General features: G+C 39.1%; 1 protein-coding gene across 1 annotated transcript; it reads left to right on the top strand.

The window, feature by feature from the left end:
* The first annotated feature begins 4,588 nt into the window (after positions 1-4,588).
* Positions 4,589-17,845, top strand: LOC131648761 (uncharacterized). The gene is made up of 4 exons (XM_058918490.1): positions 4,589-5,317; positions 5,564-5,801; positions 7,287-7,750; positions 16,979-17,845. The coding sequence occupies exons 1-4, from the start codon at positions 4,589-4,591 to the stop codon at positions 17,843-17,845; spliced, it is 2,298 nt and encodes a 765-aa protein (XP_058774473.1).
* The last annotated feature ends 554 nt before the right edge of the window (positions 17,846-18,399 follow it).

An 18,399-nucleotide genomic window follows, 5' to 3' on the forward strand; every position in this document is an offset into this window, starting at 1 on the left:
GTGCCTTTGAATCTTTGAATTTTTTATGAATAAAACTTTGAAAATTTTGGCCATGGCTTCAAATTTCTTCACCCCTCTTTCCATAGGTCTTCTGTACCTCTATGCTTCAGAATTTGAATCAAACTTGGTGACTCATGCTAGAGACAAAGCATTGGATCATTATCTTGGATCATTTCTTTTTTAATTTAACTTTAAATGAAGTAAAATTAAATCAAAAAAAGAAATAAAAATGTCATGGGCCTAAGATTGGTCGTGGGAGACCTTAAAGATTATTAGGAACATGTTTGGATCACAAATGCTTGGGCCCTTTTGGAAAAAAAACAAATTTGATCAATGTTGGTTTCATGCATTTTCCCAAAAAATGGCCAACTTCAACAAGGCATAACTCCCTCAATTTTGATCATATGAAGAAGTTCTTGTACTTTTTAGAAACCTCAAGATGTCCTCTACAAGCTACTTTGGAAGCTTTTTTGCATTTGGAGAATTTATCTTGATGTTATGGGCTTTGACAAAAAACTGCTTTTTGTTGACTTTGAAAATGACTTGTAATGTCTTAGCTCATATTTTCCAAATGGTAAATCCAATGACCATGAGACCAATTTCATTTGAAAGATAATTAAATTTCCTTCAAAATAAGCTTTGGTTGGAATTTTTCGGACGAACGAGGAAAGAGTTATGGCCGGTTAAAGTTCAGTTGACTTTTTAGGAGAAAACCCTAATTTTGAAACTTAGAGTTTTGTTGATTTCTGAACTTTTCTTGATGAATTATGATCAACCATTGATCAAATGATGAATCTTTTGACAAAATGTGGATATTGACAAAAAATTGCATTTTTGACTATCTGTTGACTTTTCGGTCAAACTGGTCGTTTGTTGACTGTTTGAGCTGTTGACTGTGCCTCCGAGCGAATCGAAGTTTGAAAATTTGTCTGGTGTTACTTTGAGACATATGGAGATCCTTGAAATCCATTTGAGGTCTCAAAAAAAACTTGTTCTCCTGAAAAAAACAAAAACCCTAGTTAGGGACTGTTTGTGTAGGAGACAGTTAAGCGTACCTGATTTTTGTGCAGTGTTGAGTCTCTGCTGATCATGTGATTATCAGAAGACTTCTAGAACAAAAATCTTGGAATTTTGAAATGCAAAAGATTGATGTGACTGATGGTACAAACACGGAGAATCGTGCTGTCAGCGGGCTTGACTGTTAACTGGCTGTCCGGATATTAACGTAACAGTTAAAGTAAAAAAAACCAACAGTTAAAGTTAATTTTTTTCTTTTTTTGTTTTTGTTGTGTTAATGGGGAAAAATTATTTACATGGTTTGTTAGAAAAACAAAATCATAATAAATAATTAATATACTGTACGCGAACGAAATTACCTATAATAAAATTGAAAAGGATTTAATGCACAGAAATAAATATTTAACTAGCAATAAACAAACATAATATTATCTCGATAATTAAACGACGGTACAACAGATAGTACAATATTTAATACTGATAGTATAAATATTACATAAAAAATATCGCGAACAGTACGACAAATATAATGAACGTGATCGGTCACCATTTCTAGTAAGTTTCCGCACCTTTTTACGACCGAAATTCGTAATCTTGGTAATACTAAGTGGCATTGGCATATGTTTTTAAAGTAAGTTTCTTGTTTTTCGGTTGTATGGCTTTGTTGCATTTTAATGTGTTTTGAGTATTATAAAAGTGTCGTTTTATGCGCTGGTTGTTAGTTTGTTTTTGGCCAGGTTGATGCACGGGAGAGATAGAGACTTATGGCGCGCTCGAATGGAAAAAGAAGCCGAAAAAGCCAAAGCTGAGGTCAACACGGGCACCCGTGTGCATGCACACGGTCCGTGTCAAAAAGTGGCTGGAAAAGGAATTTTTGAAGGCAAGGCAGAGGTTTCACACGGGCACCCGTGATCAGGCACACGGTCCGTGTGGAAAGATGCGTGGAAAGTGATTTTTGGCCCATGAGCAGAGGAACAACATGGGCGCCCGTGTGCAGCAACACAGTCCGTGTTGTTGAGGCGTGCTGATTTTATTTTCTTGACTTTCCTCACTTAAGGGGACCAGTAAGGGTATTCTTGGTATTCCAGTTGCAACCTGAATGGAAGGGAATGATAAGAACAACCTAGGGCAAAAAGGAGAGGACACTTTTGGATAGATCGTAATAGAGAATTGCAGACAGAAAAGAGACGGAAGCGAGATTTTGGAAGGCGAAGAGATTCAACGGTGGACACCATTGAAGATCCTAGTTCTCCCAATTGATTGTAATGTCTAAACTTTTTCATTTGTGCTTTTTGAATACTATGATAGGCTAAACCCCCCAATGCTAGGGGGTGTCCCTGATTCGATCTGTAATAACTCTGGATTTGGTATTTCGTTAATTTAAAGTTTGTCTTGTTCAATTCAATTGTATAATGTCTATAATGCTTTCTTTATCGGACCAATAAGGATTGTTCTGTGGTTAACAATTCGTAGGACTACAATTGTTAGGGTTTGTATGCAATTGAACCTTATGATCATCACCTAGGACTAGGGATATAATCTGGTTATTCAGAAATTCTTGATAAATTAATGATTTGGTTTTGTCTGATTTCTCTAAGGACTTAAGTAATCGGAATTTAAATCAAATAAGATTTTCACTAAGGACTTAGGATTATCATACTTGAGAATGAATAATTGAACCATATGAACGGGTTAACGAGATCTTCATCCAGAGGAATTAGAGAGGGAATCACACATCCTACCTTAGCAATATTTTCTCATATTCAAAAGATCAGTTTTAATTTCCTTTATTTCTTAAGTAGTTTAATCTCTCTTGTTACTTATTTGAAACAACACTCTTATGAACTTTTGTTTAATTGACTGAGTCCAATAAGTTGTATTTCCTACGCAATCCTCGTGATCGATACTTGGGGTAACACCCATTATTACTACATCGGTAAAAATAGTACACTTGCTATTTTTATGATCAAGTTTTTGGCGCCGTTGTCGGGGATTGCCAAAATATAAGTGTTAACTAGTCAATTAAAATATTATTGCTCTGCAATTAAAATTTTATTTTTGCTAAATTTATATTGGTTTAGTTTTATTTATTTACTTCAAACTAATCGACTTCTAATCTTGTATGCGAGGTAAGGCCTCAGCTAAACTTCTTTTTGACGCAGAACCAGAAAGGCTATTGCGAGGACGACTCCGAGAAGTTAAACGGAAAAGACTGGCTTCAAAAGGAGAATCTCCTATAGTTTCAGAATCAGAAGACGAAGAAAGAATATCTATTTCATCCGAACAGTCAGAATCTGAGCCTGAAACTATGGCAACTGATCCACCTCCCCCAGAGAGGCTTTTAGGAGACTATGGAAGGGCTAATGCCCCGCTTGGAAGAATGACCATCGTAAACCAACCGGTCAATGTGGCACACTTCCAACTCCATCCTTCAACTATCCGACAGTTGGAGAGCAAGCCGTTTGCGGGAAGAATCAATGAAGATGCAAATAAGCATCTACAAAGATTCCTCACCACAACAACATCATTAAAGATTGAAGGCCATTCTGAAGAAGCCAAGAGACTCGTGATGTTCCCATTCACCTTATCCGAAGACGCAGAAGGGTGGTTTTACTCACTTCCAGCTGGAAGCATCACAACATGGCAACAAATGGAAACAATTTTCCTTAATGAATACTTCCCTGCATCAGTCTTTATTCGAAAAAGATATGATATTGTGAATTTCAAGCAGAAAGAAGGGGAATCGCTAGGAGATGCATACAAAAGTTTCAAGAGGTTTTTGGTTGCTTGTCCTACTCATAACATGGATCCAACCGAGCAAATGCAGACTTTTGTTAATGGTCTCCGACTTAAGACAAAACAGCTTATCGACACTGCTGCCGGGGGCTCAACTAACTTTTCAACAGCCACTGGTATCAAGAGAATCATAGAAGCGATTGCCGCCAATGAGCACATTGAGTTATATGACCGCGCTATGAGCCAACCAGAAGGAAAAATTGATTTGAAGCTTGCTGATCAGGTAGTTAAAATGGAAGAACAAATTGCTGCTGAGGTAGAGAGAAGATTGAAGAAGATGAACATTGGTGAACAGAAAGTAGCTCAAGTTGAGCCAACTACCTCCGTTGTTTGTGAAATATGTAGTGGGCCACATTTTGCCATGCATTGTGTGGCAACACAAGAACAGGTGGAATAGATTCATATGTTAAGGAAAAACAATCCATATGCAAATACATATAATCCAGGATGGAAAAATCATCCTAACTTTGCATGGAAGGATCAACAAGGAAACTTTCAGAAGCAAGGATCAACTCAGTTCCAAGTTCCAGCTCAGACACAACAGTACAGACCTCCACAACAACAACCTCCATATCAACAACAATTCCAGCACCATCCGCAATAGTTCCAAACTCAAGGCAAACAACAGGTACCAAAGAAAGCAGATTGGGAAATTGCTTTTGAAAAGATGGCCGCTCACAATTCTCAGTTCCAAGAGGAAACAAGGAGCACTCTTAGGAACACATGAGCTTCAATCAAAAATCTGGAGATTCAAATGAGTCAGATTGCACAACAAATGACCAACACTCAACCACAGGGTGCTTTACCAAGTGCCACGGTTACGAATCCTAGAGACAATAATCATGTGAACGCTGTGACAACAAGGAGCAATAAATCGAAGGAAACACATGAGAAAAACTCTGATGAAGAAGATATGTTGATTGAAGTAGATGTGGAGATTAAAGAAAATGAGGTAGTGAGAAAAGAGGTCACAGGCGAAGAAGGAGTAGTCACAGAAAAAGTTGCTACACCTAAACCAGCGGTTAGACTTCCTTTCCCCACAAGGAATAAGAAGAAAGAACAACATGAGAAAAACTTCGAGAAGTTTTTAGAGATGTTCAAGAAACTTGAGCTAAATATTCCATTCTTAGAGGCACTGGAGCAAATGCCTACCTATGAGAAGTTCATGAAGGATATCATTTCAAAGAAGCAAACAATCGACAATGACCCGGTTATTCTAACTGAAACTTGTAGTGCTATTTTGCAGGGAATGAAGATCCCAGTTAAAAAGAGAGATCGAGGTTCGGTAACGATTCCATGCACAATTGGTGATAGATCTTTCAAGAAAGCTTTGATCGATTTGGGGGAAAGTGTGAGCCTTATGCCTTTATCTATTTACAAAAGATTGGGAATAGGTAAAGTACAAGATACTAGTATGACACTTCAGTTTGCTGACCAATCCGTTAAAAGACCCTACGGAGTAGTAGAAGATGTGTTGGTGAAAATAGACAAGTTCGTGTTTCCGGTAGATTTTGTTATTCTAGAGATGCCCAAAGATGAAGAGATACCAATCATTTTGGGAAGACCTTTTCTGGAAACCGGGAGATGCTTGATCGACATAGAAGAGGGCATTATGACTTTGAAAGTTTATGATGAAGAATTGAAGATTGATGTGCGAAACACTATGAAGTACAAGGATGATGTTGCCACGAGTCAACACATTGAGGTAATTGAGCAAATTTGTGATGAAGAAAATTCTTTGACGACACAGAAGCTACCTTTGGAAAGAGTCTTGAGTTTATCAATTTTCGAAGAGGAGGAAATAATTGATGAAAAGGACAGTGAAGTTTTAGCCATGATGGAAACATCATTTGTCAAAAATTCTCGCCACAACCGATGGGAGGATCTAAGGCAACCATTAGTGGAAGGAAGTAAAGACGAACCAAAGAAGGGGGCTGAACTAAAGCAATTACCGGAGAACCTTAAATACGTCTTTTTAGACACTGAAAGTAAGTGCCCGACTATCATAAGTTCTCACCTTGAATTTCTTCAAGAGGATAAGCTTGTCAAAGTCCTCAAAAAGCATAAAAGTGCTCTTGGGTGGTCAATTGAAGACTTGAAAGGAATAAGTCCAACACTTTGCATGCACAAAATCTTAATGGAAGATGATCACAAACCGGTTGTCCAACCTCAACGACGACTAAATCCGGCAATGAAGGAAGTGGTTAGAAAGGAGGTGGTAAAACTTTTGGACGCCGGGATGATCTATCCAATATCTGACAGTTCATGGGTGAGTCCAGTGCATGTGGTGCCTAAGAAAGGCGGAACTACGGTAATCAAGAATGAGAAGAATGAGTTGATTCCCACAAGAACAGTTACAGGGTGGAGAGTCTGTATAGATTACCGAAGATTGAATCTAGCAACTAGAAAAGATCACTTCCCATTACCTTTCATCGACCAGATGTTGGAAAGGTTAGCGGGTCATGACTATTATTGTTTCCTCGATGGCTATTCGGGGTATAATCAGATAGCTGTTGCACCAGAAGACCAAGAGAAGACCGCATTTACATGCCCTTTTGGTATTTTCGCTTACAGAAGAATGCCATTCGGGTTATGTAATGCCCCAGCCACATTTCAGAGATGCATGCAATCTATCTTTGCAGATATGCTTGAGAAACATATGGAAGTATTCATGGATGATTTCTCAGTTTTTGGTAAGTCTTTTGATAATTGTTTGACTAACCTTGCTCTTGTTCTAGAAAGATGCCAACAGACCAACTTAATCCTCAACTGGGAGAAGTGCCATTTCATGGTACGTGAAGGTATAGTGTTGGGTCACAAAATTTCTCACAAAGGAATAGAAGTTGACCAAGCGAAGATAGAGGTAATAGCAAAACTGCCTCCTCCCAGGAACGAAAAAGGTATTCGAAGTTTCTTAGGACATGCGGGTTTTTACCGTAGGTTCATAAGAGATTTCTCAAAAATTGCAAAACCATTAACTACATTGTTGGTTAAAGACAACGCCTTCGTTTTCGATGAAAAGTGTGCTATAGCATTTGATACTATAAAACAAAAATTAGTATCGGCACCAATTGTTGTAGCCCCGGATTGGTCTCTACCTTTTGAGATCATGTGTGATGCCAGTGACATTGCAGTGGGGGCGGTTCTAGGACAGCGTAGAGATAAGTTATTACATGTTATTTACTACGCAAGTCATGTGCTAAACCCTGCACAGATGAACTATGCAACTACTGAGAAGGAGTTGCTAGCGGTTGTTTATGCCTTTGATAAGTTCAGGCAATATCTGTTGGGTTCTAAAGTCATTGTTTATACTGACCATGCTGCCTTGAAGTATCTTTTTGCTAAACAGGACTCTAAACCAAGGTTGCTAAGATGGATCTTGCTCCTTCAAGAGTTTGATGTGGAGATTCGTGACAAGAAAGGGTCTGAAAACACTGTGGCTGACCACTTGTCTCGAATGTCACCTATTGCAGAAACAGAAGATACGCACCCGATAAAGGACGAGTTCGCGGATGAAAATATCCTCGCTGTTATCGGTGTGCCTTGGTTCGCCGATTATGCGAACTATTTGGTAGGTGGTATTGTACTTGAAGATTTTGACTCTAACCGAAAGAAAAAGTTTTTACATGATTGCAGGTTCTACTTGTCAGATGATCCATTCCTATACAAGAAGGGACTCGATGGCTTGATCAAAAGATGTGTACCCGAGGAGGAACAAAGGGATGTGCTAAAAGCATGCCATGATTCCGAATATGGAGGACATTTCATTGATGATAGAACGGCTGCAAAGGTCCTACAATCTGGGTTGTATTGGCCTACACTATTCAAAGACGCCCAAAGCATTGTGAAAGAATGTGATAGGTGTCAAAGAACAGGGAATATTTCCAAAAGAAACCAGATGCCGCAGAAGGGTATACTTGAAGTGAAATTGTTCGATGTGTGGGGAATCGATTTCATGGGACTGAAGGATAGAAAAACACTTAGAAAGGGGGGGTTTGAATAAGTGTAGCTTTAAAAACTTGACAGATAAAAATAAATTGCACAGATATTTTTATCCTGGTTCGTTGTTAACTAAACTACTCCAGTCCACCCCCGCAGAGATGATTTACCTCAACTGAGGATTTAATCCACTAATCGCACGGATTACAATGGTTCTCCACTTAGTCAGCAACTAAGTCTTCCAGAGTATTCTGATCACACACTGATCACTCCAGGAACAACTGCTTAGATACCCTCTAAGACTTTTCTAGAGTATACTGATCCACACGATCACTCTAGTTACAACCTGCTTAGATAACCTCTAAGACTTCCTAGAGTATTCTGATCCACACGATCACTCTAGTTCCTTACAACTTAATGTAATCAATTCTAAGAGTATTACAAATGCTTCTTAAAAGCGATAATCACAAACTGTGATATTTCTCTTAACGTTTAAGCTTAATCTCACTAATATATTACAACAGCAATGTAGTGAGTTTTGATGAAGATGAAGATTCTGAGCTTTGAATTTGAACAGCGTTTCAGCAAGTTTAATATGAGTTGTTTTGGTGCGGAATCGTTAACCTTGCTTCTCATCAGAACTTCATATTTATAGGCGTTGGAGAAGATGACCGTTGAGTGCATTTAATGCTTTGCGTGTTCCGTACAGCATCGCATTTAATGTTATACGCTTTTGTCAACTACCTCGAGCCTTGTTCACGCTGTGTCTACTGACGTAGCCTTTAGTAGCTTTTAACGTTCCTTTTGTCAGTCAGCGTAGCTTGCCACTTGTACTTCCTTCTGATCTGATGTTTGTGAATACAACGTTTGAATATCATCAGAGTCAAACAGCTTGGTGCAAAGCATCTTCTGATCTTCTGACCTTGAAGTGCTTCTGAGCGTGATACCATCAGAACTTCAGTGCTTCTGTTCTCTTGTTCTTCTGATGCTTCCATAGACCCATGTTCTGATTCTGCTTCGACCATCTTCTGATGTCTTGCCAGACCATGTTCTGATGTTGCATGCTGAACCCTTGAGACAAAGCTTCTGAGCGCTGAATTATGCGTACTCTTTATATATTTCCTGAAAAGGAAATTGCATTGGATTAGAGTACCATATTATCTTAAGCAAAATTCATATTATTGTTATCATCAAAACTAAGATAATTGATCAGAACAAATCTTGTTCTAACAATCTCCCCCTTTTTGATGATGACAAAAACATATATAAATGATATGAATTTGCGATCAGAAAGAACAGACGGCAAAAGACAAATTACACAGCTATAGCATAAGCATATGAATATGTCTCCCCCTGAGATTAACAATCTCCCCCTGAGATAAATAATCTCCCCCTGAAATAAATACTCGAAGAACTTTAATAAAAGACTTCCCTGATTATTTCGGTAGAGACGATCACATAAGCTTCTGTCTTTAGAGAATTCATAGCTTCTGACTTCTGCTTCCATTGGACAGCTTCAGAACTAGAATTTCCTTAGATCCCTAGAACACTCACAGCTTCTGATTTCTGCTTCCATCTAGGACAGCTTCAGAACTTGAATTTCTTTGATCTTCTGAACATTCACAGCTTCTGACTTCTGCTTCCATCTAGGACAGCTTCAGAACTTGAATTTCTTTGATCTTCTGAACATTCACAGCTTCTGATTTCTGCTTCCATTTAGGACAGCTTCAGAACTTGAGTTTTCTGGATCTTTAGAACATTCGCAGCTTCTGATTTCTGCTTCCCTCGGATAGCTTCAGAGCTTTGAATTTCTACCAACATCACTTCATGCTAGATTTGTATCAGAACATTGTTGAATGTACCAGAGCATCATCTGAGCATCTCTACATCCTGAAATGTTACAGAACAAAAAACTAAACGACAAAAGTCAGCATGAACGAGTCAGAACATAAAATGTATATTTGAACACATGATATGTATCAGAGCCATATAGGCTAAAATAATGTATCAGAGCAAATAGAATTTTGTCAAAGCAAATAGACAGATATGGATTAAATTCTATTTTCAGTGCTTCTGATTTCTGAAGCTTGATAGCACTCAGCTTGCTTCAGTTTCCATGAGCTTATTCTTTTTACAGAATAACACTACTTATGGTTTTGCTTCTTGTGTTTGCTTTGAAGATTCTCTTCACTTCTTTATACCTGCAAAACACTTAAACCATATAGAACTTGCAGTTCTTGTTAGTAAATGTGTGGGAGCTTTACCCAGCAACTGATAGATTAATCAAATCATTTATCATTTATCTTTCTCCCCCTTTTTGTCATAACATCAAAAAGCAAAAAAGATTTAGAGACAAACAAAACGAAACACACGGAGGAAGAAGATGATTTCATTGAAGTTCAAACAGCAGGTACAGAAGTACATGAAGATAAGAAAGATCAGATGCACAAAGACAGATGCAACGAAAAGAAAGAAACAACACAGACTCAATCTAAGATGGCCCTAGTCTTGACAAGATCTTGGTCAGCATCTCTTGAACCTTGTTGTTGTGTCCTTCTTGCCTCACCATGAAAGCGCTATACTCAGCATTGAGTGAGCTTTGCTCATCCTGTCTCTTCTGAATTTCTTCCAGAGTCCTTGCAAGACGAGAAGATTCATCAGAAGAAGCTTCACAGCTTCTATCCACAGGGATGACATGTTGATCTGCAGCTTCCATAGATAGATCATTTGCAGGGATTTCCTTAACAGGATCTGATTCAGCAACATGATCTTCAGCATCTGCTTCTTGCATAGAAGCATCTCCATATTCTGCAGCAGGAATTTCCGAGTCTCCATTTTCAAGTGCCTGAAGAATGGCAGCTAGATTCCTTGGAGCAGAAGGACCTTCAACTTCTGGTGGGTCAACAACTTCTGGAATGACCAAGCTTGGGTCTTTCTCAGACGGGTTTTCCCTCAGATAGTCAAAAAGAGTCTTGAAATCTCCAAGCAGAACAGGATAATCAGGAATAAAGATAACAATATCCCTGCATGGATTTGCTTCCATTTCAGCAGCCAATCTTAATTGTTCCATCTCATCCAAGAAGGGCTTCTCTTCCAACAGATGTCTTCCTTTGAGACTAGCAAACCAGAAGTCTTCATAATTCCTCAGAATTCCACGAGGCCGTGGGGCAGCAGCTACACAGGCTTCCTGAAGTTCTAAAAACAGAGCATCTGATTCTCTGCGAAATATCCTCCAGAGGTTCCGCATAGCAACATCATTCAATCCAGAACTTTCAGCAATTCTGAGAGTATCAAAGGTACTTTTGAGATTCCTCTTTATGTTTTCAAAAACTACACCAATAGGATATACAGGGCGGAATTTTATTTGGGTTTTTGAAAAGGCAGGGTTGGAAGTGAAGTACGGATGAGGTTCTCTATCCAACCTATAAGAAGATTCTGCTTCAGTATCAGAATCTAACACTACCACTTCAGCTTCAGGACGAGGCTTGGGAGTGTAGTTGCAATCACGGAGCAGCTGCTCATGTGATGCAGAGGTTGGAAGAGGAGAATCACAAAGATTGTTTTGAGAGGTGGAGGGAGTATGTTCAAGAGTGTCATTGAGAGAAGGTTGAGATGGAAAGATAGTTTGAAGGGGTGGTATATCCAGAACAGGATTTATGGTAGGTGGAGAGGAAGGAATGGTTATAGGAGAAGATGGAGGTGTAAGAACATGGACAAAGACAGGTGATTCTGATGTGGCTTTTTCTGGTTCAGGTGTAGGGACAACCTCTATTGGTGCAGCTTCTGAACAAACAGCAGGAACAGAATCAGGTTCAGAAATGCATATACCTTTGGAACCTCTCAGAAAAGCTTTGGCCACATCCTCAGTCTTCTTCTGCTTCTTACTCTTCGGCTCTTCAATAATCTTTGTTTTGCCGCTAGCGATTTCTTTCCTTCTGACATATGCCAGAACTTCTGGTTGATTCTCAGCCTCTTGAGAGATATTTTCTTCATCAGATTCTTGAAGAATCATCTTTCTTTTTCTGATTTTCTTCTTCTCAACAACTTCAACAATCTCAGCATTGTTATTTGACTTCTTCTTCTTTTTCTCAGCTTCCTTCTTTTTCTTCTCAAAATCAGCAGAGACAGCCTTAGCAACCTTTGCAATGACTTCTTCTGGGACCACTTCTTTATTGGTGGTAGCAGCAGGATGATCAAACTTTCTTTTGGTCCTTTCTTCCTTCTTACGATTCACTTTAATAGGAGCACCTTTGTCTTGATCTTTAAGACTCTTATCCTCTTTTTGTGACTTCAGATACTTAGTTCTGACTTCAGGTACCTCACTATTGAAGAAGGTTTCAAAGTCAGCTAGTACTGGTTTTCTTCTGATTCTTGTTCCAGCTAGAGGTTGAGGAACTTTGAGGATAGTGTCAATTATTTTCATCTTCTTTAAAGAAAAAGCATTCAGACAGGCTCCAGAGGTGACAGTAAGGTCTTTGATAATACCTTCAGACTCCAGACTCTCAACAATCTTGGAATGCACCAGAAGGTTTGTAATAATTCTACCAAAAGGAATGATTGTTCCACCATTTTCTTTTCTGAAAGCGTTTCTGGAATCCTTTACTGCTTTCCACATATGGTTGAAGATAATGTAAATCGCATCAACCTTCTTCTGAGTGGCAATGCAATAAAGAATATACCTTTGATCATTACTGATGAAATCCGAGGCATGTGTTGCTTTCCTATGGTAGAAACACCCAAGAAGGATCTTTGTCCAGATTCTGTAGACATCTTTCAAATCCTTGACGTGTTTTGTTTTCTTGACATTTAGATAGAGAGTGGATAGAACATCTCCCAAATCTGCCCTTTGATCAAACTCATAAACCCCTTCAGGGTTTTTCAGATCAAACATCATTCTTAGGATGTTTTCAGTAATAACAACAAACTTTCCATGGACGAAAGAAAGTATAGATTTTGGAGCAACCACAGCATGTGCCCAGAACTCCTTGACAAGATCCGGATAAACTGGACCAACGAACTCAGCAAACAACGAGGTCCATCCTTGAAAGATGATGTCTTCTTTAAGGTGAAATTGGTTTTCTTCAATGTTGTCAAAGTCAACCATGAGTTCACACAGAACTTCCAATTCATCTTTAGGAATGGAGCATGCAACAACAGGAGTGAGTTGCAAAGTTTCTTCTTGGAGATGATGAGGAACAGATGACTCAGCATTTTGGGATGAGAAGGCAGCCATGGATGCAGAATGAACAAAAACGAACAAGAAAAGCGAACTGGGTTTTCGATTAGGGTTTTAGAAAACGGCTAAGAACTTTTCAAACGAGAGAATGCAAGGAGAGAGAGAGACAAGGGAGCGAAAAAGATGTAAGATATGATTTGAAAAGAATATATAGAGACGGATTTGAAAAAAAGGAGAATAATAAGAAATATAAACTGAACAGTTCCAGAATCAAAGGAAATCAATTTTATTAAATGATGAGTGACGTGAGGAGAGAGAACGTGGTAAATGAAATGATTTAAAACAGTTACCTAGGTCGGCGTCTTTTCAACTGCACGCTTTGTACAAACCGTACAGACACGTGTTCACCATCAGATAATAGATGACAGCTGTAAATTTCATAATAGACTTTACGCCTTCAGATTCTGATCACTGCTTCTGATCTGATCAAGTTTCTCTTCAGGAAACACTCCTTCTGAAGTGTGCTGATATAAATCTGAATGATCTTCTGATCCATTACTTCTGATATACACAGCTTCTGGAGGTTCACTTCTTTGCTCTGCAGCTTCTGATACGACAAAATTGTATCTGCAGAAATTCTTAAGCTGCTTTGTTTCATCAGAAACAAGTTTATCATCAAACCAGATATTTATTGATTCGTCCACAATCAATGTTTCAATATTGTCTATTCTGTAGCATTTAACATCATTGCTATAGAAACAAACAAAACAGATGGTTCCAAGACTAACAAACTTTCTTTTCTGATCTCCTACAAGCATAGTTTCTTCAACAGATTTAAGAACCAGAACTTGGAAGACAATCTTTCTTCCCTTCAAGTGTTGAGACCAACATGAGTCCAGGAGACATGTCATGTTGACTTTTATCTTCTTTGTCGCCAAGAGAATCTGCAAAAGAAATAGTCTTTTTCTTTGGTACCCACATTTTCTTGGGTCCTTTCTTGTTAGATTTTCTCAAGTTCTGATTGAACTTGGGTTTAACATTGTAAGCAATAGGAGGAACAGCATGATAATTTTTAATGTGAGTTTCATGATATTTCCTAGGTTGTGTCACATGCTTTTTGGTGTGTGTTATGTGAAAACTTTGAGCATGTGAAGTGTGCCTAATATCATGGGAGTGGCCATACTTGAACTGATCATACAATGGCTTGTATGTGAATTTCATTTCATCAACAGGTTAAAGTTTGTTTGGGGTTTCACCCTCAAAACCAATGCCGACTCTTTTGTTTCCAGACACAGCATATATCATAGAAGCTAGCTGACTTCTGCCAATACTTCTAGATAAGAACTTCCTGAAACTTAAATCATATTCTTTCAGAATATGGTTTAGACTAGGAGTGGATTTTTCTGAATCAGAAGGAGATCCAACATTATTGGATAATTTTAAAAGTTTTTCTTTTAATTCAGAATTTTCCAACTCAAGCTTCTTTGTTTCAAATTCAAATAGCTTTTTCAGCTTTTTGTATTTGAGACTAATCTGAGACTTGAGTTCCAGAAGTTCAGTTAGACCGGAAACTAACTCATCTCTAGTAAGTTCAGAAAATACCTCTTCAGAATCTGATTCTGATGTAGATTCTGATCCGTCATCTTCTGTCGCCATCAGCGCACAATTAGCCTGCTCATCTTCAGAGTCTGAATCATCTTCTGACTCATCCCAGGTTGCCATAAGACCTTTCTTCTTATGAAACTTCTTCTTGGGATTTTCCTTCTGAAGATTTGGACATTCATTCTTGAAGTGTCCAGGCTCATTGCATTCATAGCACATGACCTTCTTCTTGTCAAATCTTCTGTCATCAGAAGATTCTCCACGTTCAAATTTCTTTGAACTTCTGAAGCCTCTGAACTTCCTTTGCTTGGTCTTCCAGAGTTGATTTAGCCTTCTGGAAATCAAAGACAGTTCATCTTCTTCTTCAGATTCTGATTCTTCAGGATCTTCTTCTCTAGCCTGAAAAGCGTTAGTGCATTTCTTGATATTGGATTTTAATGCAATAGACTTACCTTTCTTTTGAGGCTCATTTGCGTCCAACTCTATTTCATGACTTCTCAAGGCACTGATAAGCTCTTCCAGAGAAACTTCATTCAGATTCTTTGCAATCTTGAATGCAGTCACCATAGGACCCCATCTTCTGGGTAAGCTTCTGATGATCTTCTTTACGTGATCAGCCTTGGTGTATCCCTTGTCAAGAACTCTCAATCCAGCAGTAAGAGTTTGAAATGTTGAAAACATCTTTTCAATGTCTTCATCATCCTCCATCTTGAAGGCTTCATACTTCTGGATTAAAGCTAGAGCTTTAGTCTACTTGACTTGAGCATTTCCTTCATGAGTCATTTTCAAGGACTCATATATGTCATAGGCCGTTTCCCTGTTAGATATCTTCTCATACTCAGCATGAGAGATAGCATTCAGCAAAACAGTTCTGCATTTATGATGATTCCTGAAAAGCTTCTTCTGATCATCATTCATTTCTTGCCTTGTCAGCTTTACGCCACTGGCATTTACTGGATGTTTGTAACCATCCATCAGAAGATCCCATAGATCACCATCTAGACCAAGAAAGTAACTTTCCAGTTTATCTTTCCAGTATTCAAAGTTTTCACCATCAAATACCGGCGGTCTAGTATAACCATTGTTACCGTTGTATTGCTCAGCAGAGCCAGATGTAGATGCAGGTGTAGATTTTTCAGATTCACCAGCCATCTTTTACTGAAGCGTTTTTCTCTTCCTGAATCTTTTCTAAACACGGTTAAGTGCTTGCACCTTAGAACCGGCGCTCTGATGCCAATTGAAGGATAGAAAAACACTTAGAAAGGGGGGGTTTGAATAAGTGTAGCTTTAAAAACTTGACAGATAAAAATAAATTGCACAGATATTTTTATCCTGGTTCGTTGTTAACTAAACTACTCCAGTCCACCCCCGCAGAGATGATTTACCTCAACTGAGGATTTAATCCACTAATCGCACGGATTACAATGGTTCTCCACTTAGTCAGCAACTAAGTCTTCCAGAGTATTCTGATCACACACTGATCACTCCAGGAACAACTGCTTAGATACCCTCTAAGACTTTTCTAGAGTATACTGATCCACACGATCACTCTAGTTACAACCTGCTTAGATAACCTCTAAGACTTCCTAGAGTATTCTGATCCACACGATCACTCTAGTTCCTTACAACTTAATGTAATCAATTCTAAGAGTATTACAAATGCTTCTTAAAAGCGATAATCACAAACTGTGATATTTCTCTTAACGTTTAAGCTTAATCTCACTAATATATTACAACAGCAATGTAGTGAGTTTTGATGAAGATGAAGATTCTGAGCTTTGAATTTGAACAGCGTTTCAGCAAGTTTAATATGAGTTGTTTTGGTGCGGAATCGTTAACCTTGCTTCTCATCAGAACTTCATATTTATAGGCGTTGGAGAAGATGACCGTTGAGTGCATTTAATGCTTTGCGTGTTCCGTACAGCATCGCATTTAATGTTATACGCTTTTGTCAACTACCTCGAGCCTTGTTCACGCTGTGTCTACTGACGTAGCCTTTAGTAGCTTTTAACGTTCCTTTTGTCAGTCAGCGTAGCTTGCCACTTGTACTTCCTTCTGATCTGATGTTTGTGAATACAACGTTTGAATATCATCAGAGTCAAACAGCTTGGTGCAAAGCATCTTCTGATCTTCTGACCTTGAAGTGCTTCTGAGCGTGATACCATCAGAACTTCAGTGCTTCTGTTCTCTTGTTCTTCTGATGCTTCCATAGACCCATGTTCTGATTCTGCTTCGACCATCTTCTGATGTCTTGCCAGACCATGTTCTGATGTTGCATGCTGAACCCTTGAGACAAAGCTTCTGAGCGCTGAATTATGCGTACTCTTTATATATTTCCTGAAAAGGAAATTGCATTGGATTAGAGTACCATATTATCTTAAGCAAAATTCATATTATTGTTATCATCAAAACTAAGATAATTGATCAGAACAAATCTTGTTCTAACAGGGACCTTTTCCACCATCTTTTGGAAAGAACTACATCCTCGTAGCCGTTGATAATGTCTCCAAGTGGGTTGAAGCAGTCGCTCTACCCACAAATGATGCGAGGGTGGTAGTAAACTTTCTCAAAACCAATATTTTCTCTAGATTTGGGGTTCCCAGAGCACTCATAAGCAATGAAGGCACCCACTTCTTAAACAAGTTGATGGAGAATCTGTTGAAAAAGTACAATGTGAAACATAAGATTGCCACTGCTTACCATCCACAAACCAGTGGTCAGGTGGAGGTTTCGAACAGGCAAATCAAGCAGATTCTCGAAAAAACTGTTAGTGCTTCGAGAAAAGATTGGTCTATGAAACTTGAAGACGCACTATGGGCGTACAGAACAGCATTCAAGACCCCCATTGGTATGTCCCCGTATCAACTAGTTTATGGTAAGGCGTGCCATCTCCCTCTTGAACTTGAGCACAAAGCATTTTGGGCTACCAAATACTTGAACTATGATCTGGAAAAAGCAGGTGAATTACGGATTCTTCAACTCCATGAGCTAGAAGAATTCCGTGATCAAGCCTATGAGAATGCCAAGGTCTATAAAAAGCAGACCCGGAAATGGCATGATCAGAGAATAAAACAGAAAGTGTTCTGGGAGGGCCAGTTAGTACTTCTATTCAACTCCAGGCTTAAACTTTTTCCTGGGAAATTAAAATCTCGGTGGTTTGGTCTGTTTGTGGTACAAACGGTATTCCCTCATGGTGCGGTGGAAATTAAAAATCCAAACAATGGAGATGTTTTCAAGGTGAATGGACAACGGATGAAGCCCTACTACACTGGAGTAGGAGCGGGAGTGATCGATCATTTGCGTCTCACCGGATGAGGTGTAGACCGTCGAGCCATGCGACGTGAAACGAAGCGCTCCGTGGGAGGCAACCCACGCTTGTTTTCTTTTATTTTTCTTTTCTTTCTCTATTTTGTTTTATCGTAGGTGGTAAAGTTTGGACCGTTAGGCGCAACTCGAGTAACAAAGCACAAAGATTGTTCCATTTTGATGCATAGAAGAACATAAACACGGGCACCCATGTGCAGCAACACGGCCGTGTTGAGTCAGAACGCAAACAAAAAAAATGTGTGAAAATGAGGCTACAGCACTAGCAACACGGGCACCCGTGTGCAGCAACACGGCCCGTGTTGCCCCTCAGCACGCCCCCTTTTGAAAAAACAGAAAATTCACACGGCCACCCGTGTGCAGCCACACGGATCGTGTGGGCTAGGCGGGGGCAGAATTTTGAATTTTTTTTGGGCCACCCTTGTGGGCCCCATCTGTATTATAACAATCTTCATCTTCATTCCATTCATTCTCCCACTTCTTACTCTCTTCCTCCATGAAAACCTAGCCTCCACCTTCACAAACCTCAATCTACCACCATCAAC

Source organism: Vicia villosa, linkage group LG2 (assembly GCF_029867415.1).
Source record: "Vicia villosa cultivar HV-30 ecotype Madison, WI linkage group LG2, Vvil1.0, whole genome shotgun sequence".
Classification (NCBI taxonomy): Eukaryota; Viridiplantae; Streptophyta; class Magnoliopsida; order Fabales; family Fabaceae; genus Vicia; species Vicia villosa.